We start from the raw sequence: 17,862 nt of genomic DNA on the forward strand, positions 1-17,862 counted from the left end.
GGGGGGGGAAGGGAGGGGGAAATGAACAAATATAAAAAAAACAATCATAGTGAACTAGAATGTGGGTTATACAATCAAGACACACCTTACCTTACTACCTTTCTCCTGCATGGGAATCCTTCAGACTTCCTACCCTAACCTTGCCTTCCCCACTGTCACTGAACTCCTGCACCAAATTTGTCCTTTTAACATTCCTCCCTGAATCTTGGAAACTCAGACAGCTTGGCATGGGAGAGACACCAAGAAAGAATCCTGTATGACAACAAGTCCAGAGAAATTACCCAAAAGAAGGCCATCCTTCAGTTTGGGAAGCACAAAACATAAGGACTGGGGAGGGCAGAAATATTGCAAAGCTTCAGTGTAACCAGACAACAAAGAGGTTTGTCAAGTGATGCCTCTGAGCCTTTTTTTTGATTTTTAAACCTTTATAGATTTTAGAAGTGTAGTGAATATAGATTTTAATGTAGCTGTATTATATCCCTTACCCTGTAGCATAATGTTTACACATACTCAACGCTATTATCCCATTTCATATCAATCCCTCTAAAATTCTGTTAGAGTGTTTAGTCTTCTTTTCAAGGTACAATTGTAGAAAAAGACCCTAAGGCCTGGTCCAGAAGATACCACAGAGACACAGCAACCTTCAAGCCCAGAACTTTGGAAGAACTCCAAGGACCGTATGTGCTGTGAAGAAGACAAGGACGAGGAAGAAGGGGTCTCAAACACCCCCAGACCCAATTCCCGAAGGGGCGTGTCAGGGGGCAGAATTGGGCATAACCAAAGGTGAGATCGGATGGACCTTATTATGAAATCACAGAACCACTTCTGGGCAAGTATGCCTGGTATGTATTCCCTGGGTCTTAGGCCTGAGATTAAAGGACCTGCTCTTATACACTAAATTGGGCTGGAGTCTTTTTTCTCCGCGGTCTTTTAGGCAACAGTTCTGGCATTCCGAAAGGCAGAAAAGTGTGACGTGTGAATCCTCTGGATCGGGAAACATAATCCTGCAGGAAATTCTTCTTCTGCCGGCATATTTTGGAGAATTCCCACACCAATCTTGAGAAGGCCTGCTCCTCAGAAACACTCTAGGTGAGATAAAAGAGCAGCTCCTTTGGGTAATTGTGCTAGCAGCTGCAGATGGGTTTTTCCCAGTAATAGGGGAATGCAGTAGGCGGCAAAGTGAGACTTTGGGCCTGAATTGTAGCATAAGTTGGTGTTTTTCCAGTCTGTGGGCAGAAGCCTGGGACAATTAAAAGGGAGGAGGTGGAGGGACTGGCCCCTTGCAGCTTCGGTAAAGGCAGAGCAGGGTCAGCAGAGCCTACCACTGTGGTTATTCAGGGGCTTTGTATTAGCTTGGTACAGCCAGGAGGAAAGGGACGCATTTTCCTACATTAAAATACCCTGCCCTGGTGTGAAGTCGGTGGTGGTGTTCAGAGAGGGAGCTCACTTGGTAAACCTGAGGCCACAAGTTCAAATCTGGCACAGGGAAGCTTTTACCTGCCTTGTAGTTGTCATCATGGGTTATATCAAGTCCTGAGAGAAGGAGATCCCAAAAGAATCTCCTTTAGCCTTGGTTTTGCAGCACTGGAAGCATGTGACTGCCCCTGAACTATCTTTAAAAAGGCAAGAGTTATGCAGGCTCTCTGTAACTATGTGGCCTTTGCACGGGCTACTGGAAGGGAGACTTGGCCAAAGTTTGGCTCTTTACAAATGAATACAGTGTTGCAGCTTACGTCGACCCTTCATAAACAGAAGTGATGGAATGAAGTAGTGTACGCTGAACTGTTTTTGGCTTCTTTAAACCGTCGGGAATGGAAAAGAGAGTGCAAGTTAGATAAAGCCCGAGTAGAGGCAGAGCTCTCAGAAATGGCTTTAGAGAGAGGAAAGAGGTAAGATCATGATAAACGAGACCCCACCAGTCAAATTTATGTTAAAAGCGCGGCAGACGAGGATTTAGATCTTTTAATGGCCCCCGCGTTGCGAGGGGGAGGTCCAGGAGCCACTTCTGCTGGAGCGGTCGTGGCTGGCACTGTGGGACCAGCGGCACTGGGATCTGCCACAGGTGGAGCGGGCGCAGGTCCTGCTAGGGGCCGCAGGACAGGTGAGGGTGGGTGCCGGTCAGGTGGCAGCTACTGGAGCCATCGCCACGGGAGTGGTGGTGGGACCCACCACTACAGGACCAAAGGCTGCCAGCGGCAGCAACCGGGGTCACGGCCATGGGAGCTGCCGAGGATCCGAGGGAGGGAGCGGAGAGTGCGGCAGGTGCAGACCATCCCTCGGCCGAGACCTGCCCAGACATGGCTGCCCACGGTACCTCGGCAGCCACGGGCAAAAGTCCCGCCGGACCGAGGGAAAAGGAGGAGTGAGGGTGGCACCTGCAGCCGGGATCCCCGCCCCAATCGACAGCGCAGCCGGAGCCGCTTCTTCCCCTTTAACCCTCCCAATCCCTTATGGTCCTTACCCTCGCAACGGGTACACAGGGGGTGCAGTCATTCCAAATGCCCCTGCCTTTGTAGGCAGGGTTTCCCATTCCCGAAGGGGTGGAAAGCACCCAGGGGAGTTTCCAGCTTTTGCCCCGTATCATCAAGGAACAGGAACACCAAGGAGGAGCAGATCTCTGGAGAGGAGGCAAAGGCGGGGCCTTCTCCCCTTTGATGCCTCTGCTGCCAAATAGACAGTACCTCAGAGGAGGAAAAAGTTCCCGTAGTAAAACCAAAAACAAAGGTGACAATTGCCGCGGCAACTGTGAAGGGAAGGGGGAGAAGGGTGCATGAGGCTCTATTGGATCCGAGCCCAGTGGCTAGGAAAACAAGGATAAAAAAGGAGAAAACTGTCATACAGGCTTGCCTGAGACACACCATGGGTAACCAAGGGCTAGTTTTGATAAAAGTTTCTTTTTCTCTGTTTGAGTTACAACAATGGAAGGTCTCAGTGGGGGCATATAGAGAAAACCCAGAAAAGATGGCTAATTACGTAGAAAGAGCAATAAGAACACAAAATCTGGACTGGTATGACCTGGAACTCATGATAGATATATTACTTGATAGTATGGAGAAGAAAATGGTTAAGCAAGCTGCCTGGTCTGAGATTGAGCTACTACTAGCATCTGGAAAACTTACATGGGAACTTAAGGATATATTCCCCCCAGAGCACCCAAAATGGGATCGCAGTTTACCAGCAAAGAGGGAAGCATTGAAAGGCTATCAGGATTAGGTGGTATATGGTTTAAGACATGGTATTCCAAAAGTAGTAAATTGGTCAAAACTGTATGAGGTGAAGCAAGACAAGAATGAATCCCCGAAAGACTTTCTGAATAGGCTGAAAGATGTCATGGAAAAGTATATAGATGTGGACATCAATTCAGACTTTGGGAGAAGACATTTGGTCTATTTGTTCATAGGTCAGTCTGCAGATGATATAAGGAAAAAGTTGCAAAAGGCAGGTGAAAAGGAAGGGATCAGTGAGTTATTCGATATAGCTTGGATGATGTATTGGAATAGGGATCAGAAAGGCAAGGCAAAAGTGCTGGAGGTGGAGGCAGATGTCTGCCACACATCCCAGGAATGCAGTAACTGCCAGGAATGCCACAAACACAATGCCCACTGCAAGCGTTTTAAATGCAATGGCCAACATGATAAGGGGAACTATTGGTGTTCTTTCTGCAAAAAGAAAGGGCACTGGAGAAGGGATTGTCCAGATTTGAAAAGAAGTGGAAACCCAGTCCCTCAACTGGCTGTGGACCAGGATGGACATGGTGTCTGAAGGAGACCTGAGGATTCTTCCCCAGCAGAACCTCTAGTTGTAGCTAAGCTGGGGGGAGAAGTTGAATTTTTGGTTGATCCAGGCACAGCATATTCTGTGTTAAATACTTTGGAAGTGAAACTGAGTCATGATACTGTAAGTGGTTGGTGCTACAGGGGTAAGCAAAACAAGACCTTCCTTTAAACCTTTGAGAGTGAAATTGGGAAAGCAGTGCATAACTCATCAATTCTTCTGTATGCCAAACTGTCCTAAGCCTTTACTGGGCAGGGATCTAATGGAGAAATTAGAAGCAGAAATTAAATTCTGCAATGGGGGGGGCGGGGGAAATAAAAGTCATAATTCCTGACACTAAATATATTGAGGCAGCTACCTTTTTCATACAGGAGAACCACGGAGAGATCCCCACAGAAGCTGAGAATGCTGTCATCTCTATAGTGTGGGCTAGCAATTGTCCTGGGAGGTCCAAGCAAGCAGAACCTATAAGCATCACACTCAAACCAGAAGCAACACCAGTAAGACAAAAATAATACCCTTTGAAGCTAGAAAGCCCATAAAGGATTAGCACCCCTAACTGAAAAGTTCCTTAAACTTGGGTTATTGGTAGAATGTGAATCCAAATACAGTACCCCATCCTACTGGCAAAAAAGGCTGATGGTAAAAGCTATCGATTGGTGCAGGACCTAAGGGCCATCAACAAAATAACAGAGGACACACACCCAGTAGTGGCCAACCCCTATACCTTACTGACCACATTAACAGATGATTTAGGGTGGTTTACTGTGCTTGACCTCAAGGATGCTTTCTTCTGCATTCCCGTGCATGTGTAAGGACAGTCAGGAGCTCTTTGCTTTTGAATGGGAAAATCCTGAGATAGAGAGAAGAACTCAACTCACCTGTGTGGTTCTACCCCAGGGCTACAAGAACATATGTGTGACTATATGTGGAAACCAACAGGCAAAAGAACTGGAGGACTGGAGAAGGCAGCAGCCAGGAGGAGTTGTCCTGCAATATATGGACGATATACTAATTGCTGCCAAAAGTCGGGATGAGTGCATCCAGCTCACTGTCTTTTAAACTTTTTTGGGAGTAAGTGGGTATAGAGTCTCAAAAGAAAAGGCACAGGTTGCAAAGGAAATAGTCATGTGTTTGGGGTTTGAGAACTACCATAGACATCAATGACTAAGCACAGACTGAAAAGAAGCTATCTGTCATCTTCCAGAGCCCCACACCATATGAGAAATGCAGGCTTTCCTAGGAATGATGTCACCTATGGGTTACTAGTCACACCCCTGTAGGAAGCACTAACAGCAGACAAGGATGCAGTTGTAACACAGACAGATGCAAAGAGAGCTGCATTTAAACAGCTGAAACAATCTTTAACGTCAGCTCCAGCACTGGGACTACCAAGACCTAACTAAGCCTTTTGAACTGTTCACATATGAACAACTAAATATTGCTCTGGTACTGTCACAGACTCTGGGAAACCAGCAAAGGGCTGTGGCTTACTTCTCCAAACAGCTAGACAGTGCGAGCCAAGGGTGGCCAGGGTGTTTGAGGGCTGTGGCAGTGACTGTTATCCTGATCCAGGAGGCCCAAAAACTCACCCTTGAGCAGTGCATTGTTGTGTAGGTACCTCATGCAGTCCAAGCTGTGCTTGAGCAGAAGGGGGGCCACTGGCTGTCCCGTAGCAGAATGCTTAAATATCAGGCTGTGTTGCTGGAACAGGGTGATGTTACTCTGAAAACAACATCTACTGTTAATCCTGCTATGTGTCTGTCCTCAGCCTTGACTGACAGTGTGTCTAAGCATGACTGTTTGCAGACCATCAAAGAGGCCTATTCCAGCAGACTAGACATGAAGGATGTGCATCTGGAAAACCCAGATTGGGAACTGTACATAGATGGAATCAGTTTCATGCGGGATGGAAAGCAAAAGCAGTGACAACCAAGGACAAGGTAATGGAGGTGAAGGCCTTGCCAGCAGATGTATCATCCCAAAAGGCAGAACTGATTGCACTGACAAGAGCTCTAGAACTGAGCGAAGGTAAATATATGGACTGATTCTAAATATGCATTCAGCTTTGTACATGCCCATGGAGCCATCTGGAAAGAGAGGGCTACTAACTGCCCAAGGCAGTGGGATCAAACATGCAGACCAAATCCATGCAGTCCGGCAGAGTATTTGGAAGCCTGAGGAAGTGTCTATCATGCACTGCAGAGCTCATGAAAAAGGGAAAACAACTCCCAAACTGGGAAATCATTTTGCCGACCAGGCGGCAAAAGGGGCTGCAGAAAAAGGTATCCTAGCAGTAATACCACAGAAGGAAATCTATCTGACAGCATTCACCCCAAAATATGATGAGAAAGACCACCAGTTAATTCAGTCCCTTAATGCTGAAATCAAAGAAAGTGGATGGGCTGTTACACCTACAGGACAGGTTGCGGTCCCACCCCTACTCCTTAGGGAGATAGCTCTGTGGGAACATGAGGCTATGCACTGGGGAACAGAAAACCTTCTAAAACATTTGAAGAAGGCAGTGACAGGGACAGGTATGACTGAAGTTGTGCAATGTATTGTAAGTAAATGTGAAATCTGAATGCAAAACAATCCTGATACAAGCAAGAGAGTAGTGCTGGGGTAATAAAGGCCAAAGACCTTCCCAGAGATTACTGGCAAATAGATTTTGCTGAGTTACCACCTAGAGAGGGATACAAGTACATACCAGTACTGGTTGACATGTTCGGTGGATGGCCTAAAGCTTACCCCTGCTGCACTAACACAGCAAAGAAAGCGGTAAAAGCTTTGCTCAACCATATAATTCCAAGGTTTGGGGTTCCTCTAGGAACATCATCAGATAGAGGGACACATTTCATTGAGGTGATAGTGAAGGAGGTTTGTCACGTCTTGGGAATTGTCTGGGACCTGCATACTCCCTACAGACCTCAGGGAAGGGGCAGAGTAGCATGTATGAATGGTACTCTTAAATGCAAATTGGTAAAATTTGTCAGGAAACATCCATGTCATGGGTTCAGGCTTTGCCTCTAGCTCTGCTGAGAATTTGCATCCAACCAAGGCGGAGAGACAACAGAAGTTCTTATGAAATATTATATGGGAGACCATGTCAAGCTCCACATATTCCGGGGGACATTCACGTGAGGAAGAAAGTTGATCTACGTTAAATGGTGGAAAAGTAACCCACTGCGAGCCAAGTTGAGAGGACCATTCCAAGTCCTGCTGACTTCCCTCACTGCAGTCAAAATTGCTGGCAAAGGACCCTGGTTTCATTACTTCAGCATTAAGAAAGCTTCAGTTCCTGGAACTACTAGCAAATTACAGCCTGACACCAATGAAGAGAATGTGGCCTAGACTGTTTCTTCTCTATATGTTATCTGTACTGTCGGTAACTATGATTCAGGTTTAGAACCAAAATTTGTATTTGGCTTTAGTAAAATGCAGCCAGTATTCTTCATGACAGCGAGTGCTGGATTTGCACTATGGATACGGCTAAAATTTGGCAACAAGTCTAAATCCTACACTGGGTAATTCCTGAGGATGTCTCAATAGGTTTACAGAGATATCTCTACAAACTCCATGGCTACCAAACTGGACCTGGATAAAACAATTGTTTATATTGGTGATGTACATAGTTAGAGCTTGTATAATAGCTCATTGCACAACCCAATGCTGCAGATGTTGGTCATCCTTTTGGTATAATGCTAGGTGTAAGCAGTAGAGATTGCACAAGACTGAGTTTTGTCCATCTCTCTCTAAAGGGGGGACTGATGCCTCAGAGCTTTTTTTTTGATTCTTAAACTTTTATAGATTTTAGAAGTAGATGTGTAGTGAATGTGGCTGTATTATATCCCTTACCCTGTAGCATAATGTTTACGTGTACCAAACCCTACTACCCCATTCCATATCAATGCCTCTAAATTCTGTTACCGTGTTTCAAGGTAAAATTGTAGAAAAAGACCCTAAGGCCTGGACCAGAAGATATCACAGAGACACAGCAACCTTCAAGCCCAGAACTTCAGAGGAACTCCAAGGACTGTACATGCTGTGAAGAAGATAAGGATGAGGAAACGCCCCCAGACCCAACTCCTGAAAGGGCATGTCAGGGGGGCAGAACCTGGGCCTTATTATAAAAATCACAGAACCACTGTCTGAGGGTGCACACATGGTATGTATTCCCTGGGCCTTAGGCCTGAGATTAAAGGACCTGTTCTTACATACTAACTGGCCTGGAGTTTTTTTTTTCTCCGTGGTCTTTTAGGCAACACAAGCCTGACACAAAAATCACAGGTAGGTAACGCAGATTAAAAATCCTGCTGCAACATATGTTCATCACTACAGCTGAACAAAAAGGACAAATATACAGCTAATATGGAAGGCACATCTAGAAAGGGAGAAATGGACAATGCTCCAGGCAAAACTTTGCCTTACCTGTATGATAAGAAGCACAGCAAGGTATAAATCACCTAATCATCAGGTACATGTTTAAGCCACTCAGAGGAATAAAGGCAAGTTTTCCCTGTCACACACTTCATTCGTTACCTTTATATGGCTCACTAACCTTGCAACATGTTCCTCTCTTCACAGAGAGGGAGGAAAATTCCATGCATAGTATAATTCTGAGGTAATTCTTTCTTATCGGTGGCTTACAGAGCACTGCCTAAATAACTTTTCCCATCAAATCAGTCATTTCTGGGAAACTAAGTATAATGTAACAACTTGGGTTAATCTTATGAAACTATTAGCTGATTTCACCTATCCACTGGCCTAAGTCATCACTGTAATCTATGCTCAGATCAAACAACATGCTTGTTCAAACCTTAAGTTTGCTCTTGAGTGGAAGCACTATGTAAACTAGTTCAAACAAATTCACTTAGAAATTATTTGTCATCTTGAACATCACCTTGACTGTTAAATACAAGCCTGAGGTGTCACTGTCCAGATAAGAGATTGTGTACAGCTATAATCAGACAAGACCAGTGAGGCATATGGACTTTGTTCATGCAGTTACCCAAAGAATAAAGCATGGTATCAATTCACACACAAGTCATACTGAATATAAACATTTCCTGGGCAGCAGAAAAGTCCACTGTTGCCTTACAGTGGATGAAATAATTGTTTATGGTTTAATTGAGCACTACAGCAGTTTTTAGCTGACATTGCTCTCCAAAGGGTAACAATCACAGCAGGTCCAGTCCCTGAGCAGAATTGAGAACAGAACAGTTCCAGTTAGAAGGTACCTACAGTGATCATTTAGTGCAACTGCCTGACCAATTCACAGCTGACCAAAAGTTAAAGCCTGTAAAGGGCATTGTTCAAAACCCTCTGAGACACTGACACGCACAGGAAACTGACCATCTCTCCAGGGAGCATGGTCAGTGTGTGACTATCCTCACAGAAGAACAGTTTCAAAAAATTTCCAGACTAAGAGGATGCAAAGCAATGGTCTGCTTGTTGATGAGACAACAGGACTACTTCCCAATTAGGGGTTAGGAAATCCTGAGGTCAAAAAAATCTGAATGTAACTGCCTCCAGAAATGAGTCTGGAGAATAGAAAAAGAACAAATGTTTTTTGGAATTGAGACCTCCTTCCATGACCACACATCGACACAGGGTTACACCCAGATCGTCAGTGATGAAGCCATGAAAACTGAACAGTTTGTCACCTGAACCGTGGACAACAAGCAAAATAGCTACACTTTAAGCACAGGGTTTCTTTCCAACACTCTACAGGTACCTTTGGTGTACTGGTTCTTTAAACCTGGACAATTGTACACATTTAGAGACCTCACCACCCTACATCTACTCTGCAGATTATATCAAAGATAACACTGATGATAGTTTGGAGGCAAGTAACAGACTGTCAAGGTACAGCATCATTAATGGACCTGTATTAACCAAAAATAAGGTGTTTTTTAATGCAGCAGGATAGTAAAAAAACATGTTTAGAACCCAGCAGATCAAGAACAGTTAGAAAGATGATTTACAGCAACACGATTCTCCTAGAAGGGCAACAGAAGCAGGCCAGCTAATAAGGTCTCCAAGAGCAACGTTGTTCCTTCCCACTTCTTTTTCCAGCAGGAAGAGGAGGAAGAACAGAGAAAAGATACTCTCAGAGGAGGACAACATGAAACATAAAGGGACCACCTTATACAAGAGAAGAACCCATTCTCTACACAGAACCTACTGGAGGAGGAGAAATTACCTGCTCAGGCCAGTCAAAAAATCTATTTGGCAGATGTGACGTGTTGAACTCCATCATAGGGATGTTTTGTTTCTATTCTGGACTTTCTGAACAGAAATAAGGCAGCGGAGGAAAATGCCAGACTGAGTGTACAAGAACTACACACACACTGCAAACCCAACGCTTAGGGAAAGCACCAAACTTCTGGTGTATGTACAGACTAGATGAACACTAAAATCAATGTTTTTATGACATGAAAAACAAAAATTTTAGATTGCAGAATTATGTCAGATAGTTGGGAGCTACTCCATTCACCCTTGTGGCCTAATGCTAATGTTTTCTCATTAATCGATTAGTAATTCAATCCACAGATATTCTGCAAGGACTGGTCCAAGATATCTGCTTTCCAATTCTAATAAAGTTCAGATCATCCAGAAAAAGCAAAAACCACATCAGGGAAAAAAATGGTATGCTAGTAAAAATTAAATGCACTGAAAACACTGATTAAGCAACAAGATTACAGACAGATTCTATGGTGGTTACAATTCACCTGTCAGATTGAGATGACCTGTCAGATTATGAGAAATAATCCAAAAAAACCTCAAAACAGCTCACGTGGTTTCCATTAAAGTGAAGTTACTCTTCTATTTTCTCTCACACCAGTGAAGTCCATTTCACCCTTCAAACTGTATTTATCAAACAAAAATTGTTTCTTCTCTAGAACACTGCTTAAATTAAAACATTGGTTAAATTAAGCACACTTCAGAGAACTCTCAAAATTTTCTGTTTGGAAAGTATACTAAGAACGCTGTGCATTATTAGCAAAAACAGTGAACTGGAACTTAAAAAATGCCTAGGTGATGCCATAGATACTAATCTAAAAGGACAACTGATCAACTAATGAACCTCACTAAGATGTGACGCAAAATCATTGAGTCAGCCACTGGCATTTAGAGCTATCACTGCAACAACACATAATTTACATACATAAAAATCAAATAGTAAAGGCAAAGAAGTGGTAGAGGTGGTATGGGATGATTTCCGTGTTTTTTATAACACAACATGACCCCCAAAGTCTGAATCTCATCCTTCCAGATGCTCTGCCTGGAGGAGTTGTTCCTCTGTGAACACGTATTACTCTCACTGATTGGTTAATATTCAAAATAACATGTAAATCAAAGTGAAAGTTATGCAGAAAAGGTAAAAACAGAAAGAACAAGGTGTTGGTAAAGCAGCTGCTCACCATCAAGAGGTATTCCACCGCTCTGTCAGGGTTGTTGAAACTGGCCCTCAGTGCCGCAATGACTTGCTCTCGTTCATAGCCCATTGACATTATCTCAGTCACCATATTCTCATAGGACTGACCTGTCACTAGAAGTCACATGACCACCATTTTAGGGGAATAAGACAAAAAAAATAATCACAAAAACATTTCAACAGATGAACATTTCTACCCAAATTTGAGTCATTCACTGAAAAGTAAAAGGAAGCTCACATTAAAAACACCACGTGGCTTTAACTCCAAATATATGAATTTGAATTGGAAATAGGAGAGCGTAATGAACACAATGTAAACCCCTACTGACAGCAGCACTTGTGATACTTCTGTACTTGTAATTGCAATAATGTTCTCTCTCCAAGTTTTCACCTAAGGTCAAAGGGCATCCTCACAGCTAATAATCAATTCCTGATGTAATCAAGAAAAGCCTCCTGCAGCATAACTTTAGAAATCAAAACTTTTGAGGCAGAAACCTGCCTGTTAAACTGTTAGCCATTGAGGTTTTCCCAAATAAAGACTTTTTGCTATGCTATTGTTAGATTGATGACTAACAGTGATGACCAAGTTACAGCTACACATTGCTAGATGCTAGTGATGATGACCAAAGTAATCTAATCAACTTAACATGGACCAACTCAAGTCAGGGAGAAGACTTAAGAGTTGTATTAGGAAAGCCACTCAAAACCTCAGTGAGACTAAGTTACCTAATTTAATTCATACTTCATTCAATTTATTATTTGACCAGACATCCATCACATCAAATTCCCCATCTCTTACGTGGACAAAAACTGTCCCACACCTGCAGCCATCCTGACAAATGGGTACACACACTATACATGAGCAATTTAAGGGCAACTGATCACTGCACTAATCTCATTGTAGGGAGGATTATTATCTCTTTTCAAAATCCATTTAATTTTCCTTCCTTAAAAGAAAAAAACAAGCACAGATATTAAAATATTATCTCCTTCCCTGAATAAAGATATTCCTGATCTCAGTGGAATACTACTATTGACTGACTCCAACTAGCATGTTAGTGGCAAGAGAGTTAAATAATTAACCATCATAAAAAAACCCAACTAATTAAAAAACACAAGAGGAAACAAATATTGCTAGAGCCACTCTGTTAATACAAGTAAGTCACCATTAAAGGAATGAAAAAAACCATCAAGTTTTATTCCCTTAGGGAAAGGGTGTTTAACTCAAGCCAACATTAACACAATGCCATTGCCTGGTTTATAATAAATGCTTCTTAATAATCAGTGGATGTATGGCTTAGGGCATTATACTCAAGAACAAACAATAAAAAAAGCTGCAGCCCATGGACACTTGTGCATTATCCATAAGTAAAAGATTAACAATCCTTGACTAATCTGAGTATTTGTTATTTGGGCTTCAAAGTAATAACGCCAACCTCAGTTTAAGGAATGGTAAGTTCATGTCTTCATATAAAATGACAAGATCAATCACTTTACATCTACCTTCATTTTCTTCAGATACTAAAAAAACCCACAGCAAACCCCCAAAAAACCCTATCACCTAAATTTTGACCTAGAGATACAAAAAAAGCTCAGCAAACAATTGTCCCAACACAATGATTCTGCTAAACTTCTGCTCATGTTCTTTCTTACGCACTACTTTGTTTACCCTTACTATTGCTAACAAACTAATCAAGCAGACAGAAAACTTGTTGATCTAGTTAGTTACTACTTAAGACACTTCTGTAGGGCTTTTTCAATATAAGCTAGGAAGAGACTAGAACCAGTGTAAGAGATTTGATACAGGAAAAACGATACAAAAAGGTTGACTTACTCTGCACAGACTGCTACATAAGCCACAATTAAAAGCCAAAGGAGGAAACAGAATTACAGCAAATTTAGGCACGTGTCCTCCATATACATGCTACTTACACAAGCTGTGAAAAAGTAAGATCAAGAATAATAATTCAGGAATTGCACACCAGTAATGTCATGATATAGAGTCAGGCCTATGTCTACACAGTGCTAGTGGAAATGTTTGAGGTCAACACTGAACTGATTCTGCTCTTTGCTTTTGTCTTTCAACATTTTAAAGCTGGATTAACTCTCAAATCTAGTTCATCACACTCCCCACAATAATTCTCGTCCCATGCCCTAAAGAAAGCTCAGGCTGCTCCGGTGAAAGATGTAAATGCACAAGAACTGCAAGACATGCAGATCTTCATGTAGCACACAGTCACATCAGTTTTCAGTATCTAACTGGAAAAAAAAAGCAAATTAGTAGAAAGCCATCCTCGTTTTCAAGGCAAAGTCAATTAACTTCAGACAGTTTAACTGAGAAGCCACAGTTCGAATATGTCACTTTGGATGTGAAAACATACTATATCAATTTATGCCTATTGCTTTTAGGACAATTTCTGAAGAAAAAGGATGACAGAGTTCCTGCCTATTGCCTTTGAAAATTTTTTGGCCTATAACCCTACCAGCTTGCTTACCCAGGAAATTACACTCAATGCTTGTTACTTCCAAACTGTCAGGGACACATTCATTTACAATCAGACAACAATCACAGAACTTCCACATAAAATAGACAGTGAGGTAACACTTTTGATATGGGATTATTTTTTTTTTTAATTTCTGAAGAGAACTGAATCAAGACCACCAGCTTAATTTAACTTGTTAATCAATACTGTTAACATGAGTATTTGTGATGACCACACTTTGGCCACCAAGGTACAACAAATAGTTAATAAGGCACCTTTGGTAGCAGCAGTCACTTCAGAAATGTAACAGAACTCGACTGGTTGTCTGCACAGTATCTATTGGCTATTTCAGGTCTAACACAACATGTCACACCTAAAACCTAAACTGCAGTTAGACAGACTAAACCTTGTGACTATCACTAACAGATAAAACATTACTACTGCTCATAGATCACTCTGGGCTGCTTAATGACAACCTGCCTCCAATATACCCACACATTCCTACACAAATATGTAAGCAAAACTCTCTTCTCAGTTTAACTTTTTGTACCAAATTGCAGCTTCATATTTACAGACACAAGACAAAACAAACAAACAAAAGACACCTCCTCTTTATTTCTGTGCCTTAATTTGCTACACTTTAAAACAACCTAAAAATTTAACTAGGAGTAAGGAGTTGTGGGTTTGCCTAAATTTCCTAGCAACCAGAATCAGCATGAATGAGGTGCAGACCTTCCTATTGTTTTTATTCTGTCTATTCCACTTAGAAACAAGGACATTTAAACTGCTAAAATAAAAGTGAATTAACTGTAAGCACAGGGAGGCATTAATTCCTTAGCCCAGACAGCAGCAGATCCAGTTAATTTATCTAATCTGAATGTGTCAAAAGACAAAGTACTTTCAAAGCTGGAACAAGTGAATTATAAAGGCAGCCATTTTATCCAACCTGCACTGTGGAGAGCAAAAGTGAAAAGCATATATGTATTTACATATAGTCCTCTATTCAAGCCACTTCACAGTGAATAGTTAGAATAGAAATTAAAGCAAGTGGGGGTAAAAGCAGTAATGATAAGGATCTTCCTTGTAAACAATAAAAATATATGGAGGGAAGTATTCTTCAGTAAAGAAGCTCTTGAAGCTGGTTCCAGGATATTAACTTCAGGTCTAAGGGAAGGGTACTTTGATTATAACTTTAGCAATGACAGATAAAGAAGAAAATGTCAACATCTGCTAATCTGTCATGTTTCTGCTTCACCAAAATAACGTCTACATTAAAAAAAAAACACTCCACTTACCAAGTGCACTTATAGCATCCTCAAAAAGATTTGATCGAGATGTATCACCTGTTGTACTGTAAGATGAAGACAAGTGCAATGATAATTACAAAACTTTGGAAAAAACTTCATGTTAAAAAAAAAAAAAAAAGGCAGCAGCAGCTGTAACTCTAATAAGCCCCTTTTGTTTTTAAAAAAACAACAAAACTTTCCAAAGAGCTTTCTTTGGGTCCTATAGTTAGACAAGATTTTACAAACTTACAATACTACCATTTTTAACACAAGGCCAACCCTCTCCCCTTTACCACCCAGTAGTTTGGCTCTTGCCCATCTGCTCAGGGATTAGCCATCTGCTTTGCTGAATGCTTTAAAGGGTGGAAGAACAAGGTGGATTTTCAAAAGCACACAGCAGTCTCACTAATTGCTTCCCCACTGCCACCAGTCTGACCTCAACGAGGACCCAAGGGGGTCAGTGCCAAGCACTTATTAAAATCTCAGTATCCTGCTTTCCTAGGAATATAAATTGCTAACATTTGCAATTACTCCCCATCAAGTTAAAGCTGTTAAATTACAGGATTAAAGGCTCACCTCCATAAACAGCAAGGAACATAGAGGCAGCACCACCAGGCAGAAGAATCCCAGTTAACTCAGTTAGAGCCAAGGGTGCCCTTTTCCTGACTTGTCCCAGGGCTGCAAATGTAAAGGATCAGCCCCTTGGTCTTAGGGTGACATCCCTGATGGGTCAACAGGACTCCTTCAAGGGCAGTACAGCCTACAGAGTGGTGCAACTCATCATGAGGTGCCAGGAAAAAGGGACTATGTGAGATTTACTAAAGGACATCTAGGGGAAAAAAATCAAAGGTAGGGAAACAAAAGCATCAAGGCACCCTGGGTGCCTTGACAAGGGTCAAAAGCATGGGTCAAGAGAGCTAAAAGAAAATTAAAAAAGGGCCAACTCATACATAAACACACTTCCCAGGCCATGGCCTGAACCTCATCCACAGTCCATTCTCTTTCCTCATTAAATTTCATTTCTAACAATTTTTCCCCCGATGGGGAGCTGTCTACCTGCAGGCAAAGGGAATCTGAGTATCAGGGCCTGCAACAGCCTTGCAGGGCTCAAGGCAATCACATGCCCAGGTGCCAAAACCTTAGCAAACTCTAGGGGCCTGCTACCAAAACAGTCTGTCTAAGGTCAGTTGCTGGAGAAATTAATATTGTTCACTTGTATGTTTGTACATATGCATCTTTCAGGAGTGGGTTTGTCCTAAAATAGCCAGAGGGGAACAGAATGCAGCTGTGGGCGTTGTATCTTACATGAGTGATGTTTTTTTTCCTGCCTGAGTTGACCTAAGCAGCCAGCTATATATACAGGAATATACATCTTGTATGTGTATTTTGGGAATTCATATTCAGTCTTGATATGTGATAGACTTGGGAACATGGAGCTGCACCAGCTTCACTTTTATCATGCTACCAGAGATGACAACTTGTATCAGCAAGTGAAAGATCATCAGATTAATCTGAATCAGTTTTTAGAAGATGCCACTAAAAATAAAATAAAATAAAAAAAAAACAAACCAAGGCATTTAAGAGATCCAAGAAAAAATTTGGTCCAACAGGAATGCTTCACTAGTATCTGTCAGTAGTGAGATTAACAATCAAAAAAGATCAAAGGCAGAACAGGATACCAGCTTGCCTGGCCATGGCTCAATAAATATTCACCAGCCTTAGTTATTTGACTTCTAAAGCAAATTAGAAACAAGCAGTACTCACTGAAATCAAGGCAGGTGATAATCTTAATGCATACATTAAATTATTTTTTTGATTCCTGTTAAGTACACTGAGGCTCCCTTACTGCAGTTTAAAACACTGCAATCTGTACGGCAAAAACACTGTTTTGGTATCGAAGATTAATCTTTGAACCCACTGGACTAACAGAGCGGGGAAAAAAAAAAAGAGAAAAAATTCATCCATTAAAATTCTTTAAAAATTAAGTTGACTGATAAATGCAGCTTTATTTGTGTTTCATTTCTAAGAGATATCCGTTTATCATAATTGCAAAATAAATAAACAATATGCATATTTAATCCAAGAAACATATGACATTTTCAAGATATAAGCAATACAAGTTTTGCTTCCTTGTCAAATTAAGATTTAAACACCAATTGATGGTTTTTAAATACAACCACTTCAAAAATTAACGCCTTATGCACAAGTATTGACATAAGTAACACACAAATAATTAAAAAACAATGTATGAAAATTGAAGACTTGATGCCATGCAGCACTTCAAGGGCCATGAAATTCCAATTAGCATTTTTATCCCATGCAATACTTGAGCAACTTAAAGTGAGTAAAAAAAGGCCACAGCATACAACAGGAATGAAACCTGTAACTTAACTTTCGTTTGATTTTCTTGAGCACAGTTATTTGAGGTTAAAAGTTATTCCAATTCCCACAACTATCTGCAGATAGGCCAAAAATAAACTTGTAGTTTTAAGGCATTACATGATTAAAGAGCAATACCATATCCTACATTTTGGAAGAAAAAGCTCTTTCCAGAAATTAAGATTGCTCGTTGTGATGGTTTTAGTCTAGGCCTTCCTGGTGACCAGTTTGTAACCAAGGAAGTAGCCAAGTACCCAGTATTCCACACAATTTTTACGTAAACCAGAGTATAAATAAGTCAGAGATTAGAGACCTCGCTCTCTTCTCTTCCGGCGAGGTTTGGGAACAGTAGGTCCCTGCGTTGGTCTCGCTTATCTAAGGCTGAGGCCTGCAGAGTCCACCGTCCTACCACATGGAGGTTTGGAGAGTGCTGGCTGTGACTGCCGATTCTGCTGTTCTAAGGGACGTGGTGAGATCCGTTTTGTTAGTTATTAGTATA

At 41.7% G+C, this 17,862-nt stretch overlaps 1 protein-coding gene across 2 annotated transcripts in view; it reads right to left on the reverse strand.

Annotated features, from left to right (window-relative positions):
* The window catches only part of RAD23B (RAD23 homolog B, nucleotide excision repair protein), a 44,205-nt gene that overhangs the window by 7,213 nt on the left and 19,130 nt on the right, over nt 1-17,862 (reverse strand). For both annotated transcript variants that reach the window (XM_027882972.1, XM_027882974.1), the window contains exons 5-6: nt 14,994-15,049; nt 11,202-11,329 (exon numbers count right to left, since the gene is read on the reverse strand). In XM_027882972.1, the coding sequence (XP_027738773.1) occupies nt 11,202-11,329; nt 14,994-15,049 (184 nt within the window). The remainder of the gene's footprint in view (nt 1-11,201; nt 11,330-14,993; nt 15,050-17,862) is intronic.

The sequence above is a fragment of the Empidonax traillii genome, unplaced genomic scaffold (genome assembly GCF_003031625.1).
Source record: "Empidonax traillii isolate 1590-97213 ecotype Southwest subspecies unplaced genomic scaffold, ASM303162v1 scaffold116:size1738432, whole genome shotgun sequence".
Classification (NCBI taxonomy): domain Eukaryota; kingdom Metazoa; phylum Chordata; class Aves; order Passeriformes; family Tyrannidae; genus Empidonax; species Empidonax traillii.